This window comes from Podarcis gaigeae (assembly GCF_964106915.1).
Source record: "Podarcis gaigeae genome assembly, chromosome: 17".
NCBI lineage: Eukaryota > Metazoa > Chordata > Lepidosauria > Squamata > Lacertidae > Podarcis > Podarcis gaigeae.
Genome location: NC_139694.1, coordinates 30,702,855 through 30,716,162, shown reverse-complemented (window position 1 = coordinate 30,716,162; position 13,308 = coordinate 30,702,855). Strand labels below are relative to the sequence as shown.

Genomic DNA, 13,308 nt, shown 5'->3' with positions numbered 1-13,308 from the left:
CTGTTTTCTCTTCTGTTGGCCTAAGAGGGGAAAAAACTATTATGTGTACACCCCAAATTCATAGCACTATATAATAAGGAAAATTCCTGGATTCCGAGATCCAGGCTTGGGGCAAGTACTCTTTGGTGAGAGAACTCCAGTCGAGATCACAAAATACGCAGCAGAGCAAAGCATGGAAATATAGGTTGTTGGACCTTTAAAATATGCTCTTTACAGTGACTTCCAAAATGTCCCCATTGAGGGGAAAAACCTTTCTAAAGTTTCCTTCTTCCCCCAGGAGACCACAAGCTTGGAAAATAAAACATAGTTTACTTATAAACTCTTCAAAGGCCAGGTTCATGGACTTCAGAAAATTGCATAGGCAGTAAAACCTGTCTTAGTTAGAAAGTGGTGGAACTTCCTAAATTTCACAATTCACAAAATGCCTCTGAAATGAAACAGCCTCTCTCTTTTTCTAATTTCAAGGTGCTGAACCCAATAATGATAATAAAATTTGTTGGCTGGCTCCTGTTGAGGAGATACAAAGATGGTCATGTATAAATGTCCCAGTCCACATTGTGTACATGATTTCATTTGGCAACATTGCATTTCATACTCCTGATTGCACCATACGGTGTCATATTGCATCATACACACCAACCCCAGGACCAATGACCTGCAGTTGAGTCATGACATCCCGGTTTTATTATCTCTGACGTAAGATGATGCGCTCATTGGTGTAAAGCAAAGCCTCGCAGGCATCACAGAGCAAAAGAAATGGACAGTAGCATAACCAGTTCTGCACAGTGAAGGACTTCCCATTCCCAGTGGCGGAGCAAGACAATCAGGCACCTGGCGTACATGCCCTGCGCCCAGTGGTGGGGCCAGTCACCCACAGGGCAGGGCGGGGCCAGCCAGGGCAGGACGCTCCGCTGGGCCTCCGAGAAGCCTGCCTGCCTCCTCCAACTCAGCGATCCAACAGCTGAGGGGAAGCAGATGGCAGACTGTTTGGGGCAGTTAGGAACCTGCGGGCTGTCAAGCCAATCCATCACTCCCAAGAGAGACGCGTCGCTTGGGCGCGCTGCAGGCCCCACAATGAGTGCCGCCTGCCATTTTGTCACCCCCCAGTAGTGACACCCGGGGTGTCCCGCCCCCACCGCAACCCTTCCTCCGCCCCTGCCCATTTCCAAACCTCTGAAAGTATAGTCATACCTCGGGTTAAAATTGCCTCAGGTTGAGCATTTTCGGGTTGTGTTCCGCAGTTACCTGGAAGTAACAGAACGTGTTGCTTCTGGGTTTTGCCACTCGCACATGCGCAGACCCTCAAAATGACGTCATGCACAGAAGTGGCGAATTGCGACCTGCGCACACGAAGATGCGGGTTGAGTTCTCTTCAGGATGTGAACGGGGCTCCGGAATGGATCCTGTTTGCATCCAGAGGTACCACTGTATTTTTGATGAATTCAGACGACGAGAGGGGAGGCAAACCGAAGTCAGGTTCTTCTCAGCCTTCAGCATGTAAGGATAAGCCACACGTCTGCCTCAGAAAATAATTGGCAGCCAGTGCAGTCGGTCCAGGATTGGCACAATATGCTCAACCATCTTACCCCAGTGAGAATTCAAGTCACCAAATTCTGCACCAGCTGAAATTTCTGAACTATCTTAAGAGGCAGCCATGAAATTCTGAGCCATGGATATTGAAGTTCCTCAAAACCAGCAGTCCTCAACACCGCCTCTGAAACCAGCTGTGTCAGCTCAGGCAGGGGTGAAGGAAAGAGGGTGGTGGGGTTGGACCACCCCGGGTGTCATCACTGAGGGAGGTGACATTCAGTGTGCTGCCCGCCCATGACTCCCAAGCCTACCCCAAGCTATATTGAGGTTGAATCCTGACAAGATAAGACAGAAGTACTGTTTTTTTGGGGGGGACAGGGGTGTGGGGGTGTGGGGGACTCCCTGGTCCTGAATGGGGAAACTGTGCCCATGAAGGACCAGGTTAACAGCCTGGGAGTAATTTTGGACTCACAGCTGTCCATGGAAGTGCAGGCCAATTCTGTGTCCAGGACAACTGTCTACCAGCTCCATCTGGTATGCAGTCTGAGACCCTACCTGCCTGCACATTGTTTCACCAGAGTGGTACATGCTCTGGTTATCTCCCACTTGGACTACTGCAATGCTCTCGACATGGGTCTACCTTTGAAGGTGACCCGGAAACTACTACTAATCCAGAATGCAGCAGCTAGACTGGTGACCGGGAGTGACCGCCGAGACTATATAAAAGGATCTTCATTGGTTCCCAGTACCTTTCCGAGCACAATTCAAAGTGTTGGAGCTGACCTTTAAAGCCCTAAATGCTTTGGCTCAGTATACCTGAAGGAGCGTCTCCACCTCCATCGTTCAGCCTGGATGCTGAGGTCCTCCTCTCAGGGTCTTCTGCTGGTTCCCTAATTGCGAAAAGCGAGATTACAGGGAACCAGGCAGAAGGCCTCAAAATTGGTGCCAAAGTATTGCTACCCTCCTTTTCTGCCCCATTGTGTTCTTTTTTTTTTAGACTGTAAGCCTGCAGGGACCAGGGCTGTCTTATCTTAACTGATAGTATGCAAGCTGCTCTGGGAACCATTTTTGTTGTTCTTGTTGGAAAGCCTGGAACAACTGCTCTCAGAAAACAAACAAAAATGGTCTGTCAGACCTGCTTGAAGAAGAAGACTGACCCTGACTGGTGCACAGATCAGCAGCAATAACAAAAGTTGGCCAGGAGTGGTGACTGACATAGGGGAGCAATTCAGACAAGACCACCCAGAGGAATGGGCCTCTGCCCTGCCAAACCTCCAGGGTTGCATACCTATATGGCCATATATACATCATCCTAGCTGTTCATGGATTACCCACCCACCTGCTGTCCAGATTAAGGAGATTAAGAGTCTCCTTTTTTTAGTTTTTTATTTATATTTTCAAATTTAGACATTTCATTAGTTTTACAATCAATTTAACATTTCAAAATTTGACTTCCTTCCCCCTCTTACTGCGGTTCCTTAAATTCATTTTTTCTGTCTTTTGCATATCCATACTCTTATAAAATTGCAGGTTATTACATTAATCCTGCTAATATTTTTATCTGTTTATAATTTATCTGGAAATATTCAATAAACCATTTCCATTCTTTTATAAAAAGTTTGTTATCTTGATTTCTTATTCTTCCGGTAAGTTTTGCCATTTGTGCATATTCCATGAGTTTCTGTATCCATTCTTCCTTTATTGGGACTTCTGCTTCTTTCAACTTTGGGGCAAGTCACATTCTTGCTGCTGTAGTAGCATACAGAAATAAATTTCTATACAATTTAGGTAGTTCTGTCCCTGTAATTCCCAAAAGGAAAGCTTCTGGGTTGTTGTCGTTTTTTACAAACGTTATTTTAAACATCTTTTCCAATTCATTATATATCATTTCCCAATAAGCTTTAACCTTACTACAAGACCACCACATATGATAAAAAGAACCTTCTTTCTCTTGACATTTCCAACACGTATTTGATTTAAATTTATATATTTCTGCTAATCTGAGATTAAGAGTCTCATGCTCCAGCAACTGGAGAGTCATTAGGTTCCTCCTTAACTGGCTCATACCAGATTGATGGTCTCACTGCTAATGTGCCCAACCTAAATTCCACATTGCTCCCTTCCCCACTTGACTCAGGGTGCACTGTGAGGACCACTGAGCAGGCATCTAGCTGTTTCCTAATTGCCTTGCATGTAAGAGATCAACTGGCTTGACTTTAATAGTAAAATTAGAAAAACACTATCAGGTGTTGTCATTTTTACTCCATACAGTGGTACCTTGGTTCTCAGACTTAATCTGTTCCCGAAGTCCATTCCAAAACCAAAGTGTTCCAAAACCAAGGTGCACTTTCCCATAGAAAGTAATGCAAAATGGGTTAATCCATTCCAGACTTTTAAAAACAAGCCTTAAAACAGCAATTTAACATGGGTTTTACTATCTAACGAGACCACTGATCCATAAAATGAAAGCAATAAACAATGTACTGCAGTCATACAATCAATAAATCAATCAGTAGCTGAACTGGGTTCCACACAGTCACAAAAACAAAAAGAGTCGCAAAAACAAAAATGCAAAATAAATAACAAAGACAGACAGACCTCAGTGTAACACTCAAAACGGAAGTGTGGCACTCAAAACAGAAGCATAAGACTCAAAATGGAGCACGTTCGCCTTCTGAAAAAAGTTTGCAAACTGGGACACTTACTTCTGGGTTTGCAGTGTTTGGGTTCCAAGTTGTTTGAGTACCAAGGCGTTTGAGAAACAAGGTACCACTGTACTGTATTTTAACTTGGATGGGTCTCTATGCCCATAACAAGACATGATTTCAACAACAAAAGATTAGTCCTGGGGGTGTGGAGCAGATGGACCCCTGCTATCTCCAAAAGGAGAGGCCAACACAACTTGAATTTCCTTTGTTTCCACAACACCTGCCCCAGGGATGTTCCAGGTGAGGAATGTGGTCTGGAGATGCAAACCTTATTCTAACATTAGTTACAACTGGCTCTCGGCTCCTTTTGATCACAGCCCAGGCCTCCGTTGGTGGTGAAGTTCACCATAAACCACCACCCACAACTAAGGCCTTGGAGTCCTTCAGAACAAGCATCAATGGGCAGAGTGTTCCAGGGTTTTTAGAAAATGTACCCACCACGGATAACAATTAGTTCTGAAAATCACCTGGTTCTCCCTCTCAAACACCCCACGACCTCTTTTAATTGCAGGACTGTACTGGCATAGATGAAATTTAGGGACAGAAGCAGAGGGATATAAATCCAGGCATCGCTTGAAGAACCGAGGTCTCTGCAGAAGTCGCAGACATTCCTGAACTGCTGCAAAGCCTTGCAAAGATGAACATTGTGCTGATTACTCTTGTGTTTGCTGGCACCTGCTCAGCAGTTCCTAAGTACGAGGTTCCTGTACCCATTCCGATGATGCCAGACTTGAATCTAAAGAAGGTAAACAGCAACATTTTTCTCCTTCACTTGTAACTAGGGATGGTGAGAAATTTATCAATAATCAAGCTTGCACAGCCTTGTTCACCTGATTACAGACTTTGCAAGCCGATTGCGCCCTCTTTACTTATTTATTGCATTTATATCCCACCTGTTTCTCCTCGGAGCGCAGGGTGATGTACATGGTTCTCCCCTTCCTCATTTAATCCCCACAACAACCCTGTGAGGTAGATTGGGCCGAGAGGCAGTGACTGTGAGCTTCATGGGCGAACAGGAATTTGAACCCTGGTCTCTCCCATGCCCTGACCCAGTGGTTCTCCAAGGGTGTGTTGTACCACACTGTTGTGGCAGGAGAGGATGGCAAGTTTAGCAGGAAGAATCAAGGACCAATAAAGAAACATTTAAACATTTCATTTTTAAAAAATAATATTTATTACTTTTAAATCTTACAAAAAGGAGAAAAGAAGAGAAAAAAGAAAAAGAAAGAAAAAACCATACAGTACAATATATAAACTATACACAACACAACATTAACACATTAAACAAAACGAGAGCAAAAACAATTCAAAAAACACACATCATACCATCTCAATACCCTCTCTTTCATTCCCTTGTTTCATCGACCTCCTCTCACCTCCCTTTTTGTATTCCATTTCTATTAATTATTTCAGCAAATCCTTTCCATCTTTCTCTATTTTCTGTCATATGGTTATCTTAACATATTTTAACCTTATTTTCCACTAATACTGTAGTACTTAAAGGTAAAAGTTAAAGGTACCCCTGCCCGTACGGGCCAGTCTTGCCAGACTCTGGGGTTGTGCGCCCATCTCACTCAAGAGGCCAGGGGCCAGCGCTGTCCGGAGACACTTCCGGGTCACGTGGCCAGCGTGACATCGCTGCTCTGGTGAGCCAGAGCCGCACACGGAAACGCCGTTTACCTTCCTGCTGGTAAGCGGTCCCTATTTATCTACTTGCACCCGGAGGTGCTTTCGAACTGCTAGGTTGGCAGGCGCACCCCGCCGCAGGGATTCGAACCGCTGACCTTTCGATCGGCAAGTCCTAGGTGCTGAGGCTTTAACCCACAGCGCCACCTGTGTCCCCTACTGTAGTACTTATTTATGCTTAATTCCTTATAACATTTCTACTAAAGCCGTATAATTCCATTCCAACATTTTTCTAACACTCATTAATTTTACATTATTTCCATATATAGACTTTAAACTTTTTCCAATATTCTTCCGCCGTCTCTTCTCCCTGGTCTTGGATTCTGCCAGTCATTTCCGTCAATTCCATATAGTCCATCAACCTGGTGATCTTCTGTCCGAGGCTCTTAACTCTTTTCCAAGTCCCTTCTGCAAGTCTTCTTCATATTTATACATGCACTTTACTTTATCTTCTCCCGATCTTGTTCTTATTTTCCTTCCTTTGATGCTGAAGAGTAGATCTCGGGGGAATTCCCACCTAGCAATGTTTTTATTCCTTCTCGACAAGTCAGCCAAATCTCCATAGCTAAAACTAAGATTCAAAAGATATTTCAGGACGTATTTCAAAGTTCCTCCAAATCTGGCAGTCCCCACAACTCCAGTCTCCTCCTGACCCAAGTCCAGGTCCCAAAGGTCAGTAAATCCCTGCATGAAGGGATCTAGCCAACTTTCCTTCTCCAGTCCAAGCGGGGCTCCAATCCTCAAAATCTGACTTTCTCTAAATTCAATCATAAAAAGCATCAACTTATAGTCAGTCATCAAATTGCATCTGTAAGGCTGGGGCTCTCTCCCTCTCCACTTGTACTACTTTAGGTTCAACAACAACTTTCTCCCCCGTCTTCTCCACAATTTGCCATGTCAAAGTAGATCCCTGTATCGATTCCTGAATAGTTTCTGTATTAATATTCACTTTCTGTCCCAAATTAGTCACTTTTTGTTCCAAGTTATCAATTTTTATAGTCATGGCATCCATCTTCTTATGGAGCTGTTCCAGTTAATCATTTATCTTACATAATGCAACCACTAAGGCTTCTTCTGTCAACATTCTTGACGCTCCAAGGTCAATCCCAGATTCTCACAGTTTTTTATCTTGCAGCTGGAAATTCCCCCAGCTCAGCTCATGTAACAATTTCAAAGGCTTCCTCTAGGGGGAAACAGTTTCTATTTGTATCAATCCTTTTAAGCACAGTTCAAGCAATAAAGTTAGTTTCAATTTTCAGTTACTTTTACTCCTTTTTAAACGCAGAAGGAGACAATGGAAACAATGTATTTCTCTTATTTAAATAGCTGTCAACAAATGATCTATTCACAGTCAATGAGCATTTCCAAAACATCAGTCTTACTAGCAGCCCGTTTCCAGGTTCAGAGCAGTGGTAATTTGACTTTCTTCACTCTCTCCTGCAGGCTTACACGATCCAAAATTTCCCCCCTCTTCTCCTGCTTCCAAGGGGGGTTTGATGATTTTAGCCGATGGAAGCTTAATCCTTTACGGAAGGCTTTCCAAGACTTTAGCTTGCAGCCTCTTTGCTTCAGTCTATTTACAAAAGGGGAAGGCGGACTTCCTGTTTGAAACCTCCCCGTTTCGGTGCAAAATTAAGACGTTTAAAAATCCAATTTTCCATTCTATTCACGGGTAGTTGTTTTAAGATCAAATTGTCCACAGGAAAAAGTCAGCGCTCTCCGGCAACAGCAATGCGGCTTCACTCTGTGAAAGAAACAGTCAATTCGAAGCACTGCGCCACTCACCCCACGTCGCACCGGATCCCCGAAACCGGGTTTCCCCACGAGTAAGGGAGGTGCAAAAGGTGCCAGCCGAATCCCACGTTCACAGGCTTCTCCCGCCTGTGATTTTTTGTGGGTCCCCGCCTTCGCCGTGGCGGCCAGACCCTAATTTCCACGAAGCTAATTCCTCCTGATCAGAGGAATTCAGCCATTACCGGAGGCGCTAACCCGAAACATTTAAACATTTCAGTGTAGTATGTATATATAGCATTGTTTTATACAGCCGTACCTTAGTTCTTGAACGCCTTGGTACTCATGTGTTTTGGCTCCTAAACGCTGCAAACCCAGAAATAAGTGTTCCAGTTTGCGAACATTTTTTGGAAGATGAATGTCTGATGCGGCTTCTGCTCGACTGCAGGAAGCTCCTGCAGCCAATCAGAAGCTGCTCCTTGGTTTTCAAACAGTTTCGGGAGGCGAACGGACTCCAGGAACTGATTAAGTTTGAGAACCAATGTGCTACTGTACTTATAAAGTAGTTGTGTTCTGTGTTATTAATCAAGCACTGCTAGGAGTTGCTTCTTTTCATTTTGAAATGTATTCCTTATCAATAATAATAATAATAAAACTTGATGTGGCTTGAAAATTTTTTCATTCTGAAAGAGGGGCCCAGAGTGGGAAGTCTGAGACCACTATGCTACTTTAGCTACCAGTCTACAATATATATTAAAATGTCTTTCTCAATAACACACAAACAAACCTCTTCTTTGTAGCTCACCGGTAAGTGGTTTCCTATTGCAACAGTACAGTATGACAAACAGACGAGAGAAGTCTATGGCTATTTAATGGAGCCCCAAAAGAATGGAGAACTGGTCCTCAAAATTGATGTTCCTAGGTAAGTCTACATCCACTGCTATGATCATTATCTACCTTCACAGTATAAAGGGAAGGGTCCTGAGGCTTGGCCTGTTGGCTACCTACTCCTGCCTCTTTCAGCAGGGAGGCTAGGTCGTACACCCAGGGGTCCAGCCTTAGCTGCATCCCTGATCCCCGAATTTCAATTACATCAGCTGACATTCTGAATGTCTATTGGGCAGCTTCCCGTTGCTCCCTCTTCTTCTGAAACTGGACAATGGGCCCCACAGAACTCCAGGACTGGCCAACTCCAAGCTGCTGATGGAGATGATGTCACGGGAAAATTTGTTCTCTGGCTGGGACAGAGTAAACCATATTTCCTAAAGGCACTACAACTTGATTCTCAGAGGAAACATGGCCCTGGCTAAGCCCCTGTAACCCCTTTGAAATCTTGTGCAGAGATTGGGGGAGGGAGGCGTGCTGATTGGATGGGGAAGCAGCTTGACAACCCTGCCTTTCCTTCCAGAAATGGAGACTGTCGGCGTAGAAGAGTTGTTCTGTACCCTATAAAGCGGGCCGAATTTGATACTGATGGTAAGTTTAATAGATTTCTCCATTATCTCCATCAAAACACACACATCCTTTATTTTGCATCTGTGTGACTCTCCTGACTGTTAATAGATCTTTTGCGGCTCTTTTTTCAACAGATGAGAAAACTACAGTACGCATTGTGGATACAGATTATGAGACTTACCATATCATCCACTTCCTAATGGAGCATATGGGCATGCTACAGCTCTATGGTATGTCTGGAGCTTCTTTGGGTGCCCTTGGCTACAATGGGCACACCTGTCAGCTTTTGAAAATCTCACCCATCCTCCCAGTTTGTATAAGGTAGGCATAGGCAACCTTCTGCCCTCCAGATGTTTTGGACTACCGTTCCCATCATCCCTGACCACAGGTCCTGTTAGCTAGGGATCATGGGAGTTGTAGGCCAAAACATCTGGAGGGCCGAAGGTTTCCTATGCCTGGTCTAGGGATATGTAAACACCACCACTAATTGCCAATAGAATAATCCACCACCACCCGACAGCTAGATTTGTCAGAAGAATTGGAGCATCACATCTGGAATACAGTGTCCAGTTCTGGGTGCTAGCATTTAAGGAGGATATTGACAAGCTGGAATGTGTGCAGAGGAGGGCAACCAAGATGATCAAAGGAATGCAAATGAAGCCTTATGAGGAATGGTTGAGGGAGTGTTTATTTTTGCTTGGAAAAGAGACTGAGAGAATATATGATAGTCATATTCAAATATCGAAAGGACTGTCACATGGAAGAGGGAGCAAGCTTGTTTTCTCCTCCAGAGGGTAGGACTCAATCCAATAGATTCAAGTTACAAGGAAGGAGATTCGGACTAAACATCCGGAAGTATTTTCTGACAGTGAGAGCTGTTCGGCAGTGGAACGGACTCCCTCAGGAGGTTGTGGACTCTCCTTCCTTAGAGGTTTTTAAGCAGAGGTTCGATAGCCATCTGTCATGGATCCTTTATCTGAGATTCCTGCATTGCAGGGGACTAGATGACCCCAACTGTACCATTCTATGATCTATCCTTCTGGACTATGATGCTGATTCTCAATGCCAACTCCTTGTTTGTGTCTTAAGGCAGGGAACAGACTGTGTCAGATGAAGTGAAAGAAAAATTTAAAACTTTGGCCACAGATTTGCAATTCGATCCAGATGCAATCGCCTATGTATCCGAAAATAGTAAGGGCAATTAATGCTTAAGATTTTCTCCGCCCTGGTTTGAAGGTATGGTGATGATGATGCTAGCCGCTTGGACTCGAGAGATCACCAGGTATTATAGAATCTGGATATGAACCCTGATAAGGAACAGTTGAGGGAATTGGGGGTGTTTAGCCTGGAGCAGAGGAGATTGAGAGAGGATGGGATAGTCCTCTTCAAATGTCTCCTGGGCTGCCACACGGAAGATGGAGTTAGCTTCTTTTCTTCCCTGTTCAGGGAAGTTTTTAATGTATGACATATTAGTGTATTTTTGGTATTTGTTGAAGCCGCCCAGAGTGGCTGGGGAAACACAGCCAGATGGGCGAGGTTACAAATAATAAATTTAGGGGATTCCAACTAAACATCAGGAAGTACTTTCTTACATTATTAGGGATTTATTAAATTTGAAGATCTCGGGACAGTTCACAGTATAAAAATACAATATAAAAACACAAAAATACATAATAAAAAGGAGAAAAATAACCAAAAAACCCACCCATAAGCCATCTCTCCCACAAAGACATGTAAAAGGACATAGACTGTTCATCAGCCCAAGGCCTGGGTGAAGGGGAATGTTTTTGCCTAGTGCCTAAATAGATATAATGGTGGTTCCAGCCAATCCTCCCTGGGGAGAATGCCCACAGAATGGGGAGCCACTGCAGAAAAAGTCTGTTCTTGCGTTGCCACCTTCCAGACCTTTTGTGGAAGAAGCACATGAAGAAAGGCCTCACAAGATGATTGCAGGATCCAGGTTGGTTCATGTGAAGAAAAGCGGCCCTTGAGGTTTTATCAAGAGAAGGTTTTCTCCACATGTAGATAAGCATTATGGATCCTTTAAAAAAGAGAAACCCTACTGATATCTGAGAGCCAGTCTATTGTTGGCTATGGAGCATGGCCCATAAGGAACAAAATAATAATCATCATCATCATCCTTAACTTGTTCTGTTCCCTGGACCCAATCCCACATCTTGCTCATTCACTGACAGCATTTCTTTTCATCCACAGATCTCTGTATATAAGAAGATATGGAAAAGGTAAGATAATTAGTCCTCTGCAGAAGTCTCCATGAACACTGATAATTTTAGCTAGTTCAGACCTGAGACCCCTCCAGCATCCAACTGAATCTGACACTGACATCTTCCTGCTGATTTGTTGATATTATTATTAAGATTATAAGGATTTTATATATCACCCTATACCCAGAGGTCTCAGGGCAGTTAACACCTATGGCCTGGAGAATAGGAACATTATCATTTGAAAACATTGGCAGATCAGGTTTTTGTTAAATGACCAGGAGCAGAGTCCAGAGGAATACAACTGCAACCTTTTGTGGGTTTTCTCCATGGGCCGAGGTCCCCACCTCTTGCTGTGATAACGGGATCTCTTGTATTCTGCAATTCCATGCAGAAAGCCAAAAATAACATGGGAAAGATGTCTGCATGAGGATGGGGATAGAAGAATCATCCTGGAATCTGCCTCCTGCATTGCGAATACCAACTACCATTGTGAACCATTCCATTTGGAAAGAAAACTTGAATCATTTGGATCAGATATATATTCATAAATGGTATTCTAATCACATAAGTGGTACTGTTTTCTCGTCCGTTGGCCTTAAGAGAAAGAAAACTATTATGTGTACACCCCAAATTCATAGCACTATATAAAAGGAAAATTCCTGAATTCTGAGATCCAGGCTTGGGGCAAGCACTCTTTGGTGAGAGAACTCCAGTCGAGATCACAAAATACGCAGCAGAGTAAAGCATGGAAATATAGGTTGTTGGAGCTTTAAAATATGCTCTCTACAGTGATTTCCAAAATGTCCCCATTGGGGGGGGGAACCTTTCTAAAGTTTCCTTCTTCCCCCAGGAGACCACAAGCTTGGAAAATAAAACATAGTTTACTTTTAAACTCTTCAAAGGCCAGGTTCATGGACTTCAGAAAATTGCATAGGCAGTAAAACATGTCTTTGTTAGAAAATAGTGGAACTTCCTAAATTTCACAATTCACAAAATGCCTCTGAAATGAAACAGCCTCTCTCTTTTTCTAATTTCAGGGTGCTGAACACAACTATGATAATAAAATTTGTTGACTGGCTCCTGTTGAGGAGATACAAAGATGGTCATGTATAAATGTCCCAGTCCACATTGTGTATATGATTTCATTTGGCAACGTTGCATTTCATACTCCTGATTGCACCATACGGTGTCATATTGCATCATACACACCAACCCCAGGACCAATGACCTGCAGTTGAGTCATGACATCCCGGTTTTATTATCTCTGACGTAAGATGATGCGCTCATTGGTGTAAAGCAAAGCCTCGCAGGCATCACAGAGCAAAAGAGGTGGACAGTAGCATAACCAGTTCTGCACAGTGAAGGACTTCCCATTCCCAGTGGCAGAGCAAGACAATCAGGCACCTGGCGTACATGCCCTGCGCCCAGTGGTGGGGCCAGTCACCCACAGGGCAGGGCGGGGCCAGCCAGGGCAGGACGCTCCGCTGGGCCTCCGAGAAGCCTGCCTGCCTCCTCCAACTCAGCGATCCAACAGCTGAGGGGAGGCAGATGGCAGACTGTTTGGGGCAGTGAGGAACCTGCGGGCAGTCAAGCCAATCCATCACTCCCAAGAGAGACGCGTGGCTTGGGCGCGCTGCAGGCCCCACAATGAGTGCCGCCTGCCATTTTGTCACCCCCCAGTAGTGACACCCGGGGTGTCCTGCCCCCACCGCCCCCTTCCTCCGCCCCTGCCCATTTCCAAACCTATGAAAGTATAGTCATACCTCGGGTTAAAATTGCTATAGGTTGAGCATTTTCGGGTTGTGGTCCGCGGTTACCTGGAAGTAACGGAACGTGTTGCTTCTGGGTTTTGCCACTCGCACATGCGCAGACGCTCAAAATGACGTCATGCACAGAAGTGGCGAATTGCGACCTGCGCACACGCAGACGCGGGTTGAGTTCTCTTCAGGATGCGAATGGGGCTCTGGAATGGA

The 13,308-nt window shown here is 44.4% G+C and overlaps 1 protein-coding gene across 1 annotated transcript; it reads left to right on the top strand.

Moving 5' to 3' along the window:
• Positions 1 to 4,804: 4,804 nt before the first annotated feature.
• LOC310835173 (major urinary protein 3-like) lies at positions 4,805 to 11,903 on the top strand. The gene is made up of 7 exons (XM_083719975.1): positions 4,805 to 4,983; positions 8,456 to 8,577; positions 9,064 to 9,131; positions 9,245 to 9,340; positions 10,200 to 10,301; positions 11,325 to 11,353; positions 11,727 to 11,903. The coding sequence occupies exons 1-6, from the start codon at positions 4,876 to 4,878 to the stop codon at positions 11,336 to 11,338; spliced, it is 510 nt and encodes a 169-aa protein (XP_083576101.1). The 5' UTR covers positions 4,805 to 4,875; the 3' UTR covers positions 11,339 to 11,353; positions 11,727 to 11,903.
• Positions 11,904 to 13,308: the final 1,405 nt, after the last annotated feature.

Coding starts and splice junctions, on each gene's coding strand:
- LOC310835173 (XM_083719975.1), top strand. CDS start 4,876: ATGAACATTGTGCTGATTACTCTTGTGTTTGCTGGCACCTGCTCAGCA. Junction 9,132..9,244: donor GGCCGAATTTGATACTGATG/GTAAGTTTAATA, acceptor TTTTTTCAACAG/ATGAGAAAACTACAGTACGC. Junction 9,341..10,199: donor GGGCATGCTACAGCTCTATG/GTATGTCTGGAG, acceptor TTGTGTCTTAAG/GCAGGGAACAGACTGTGTCA.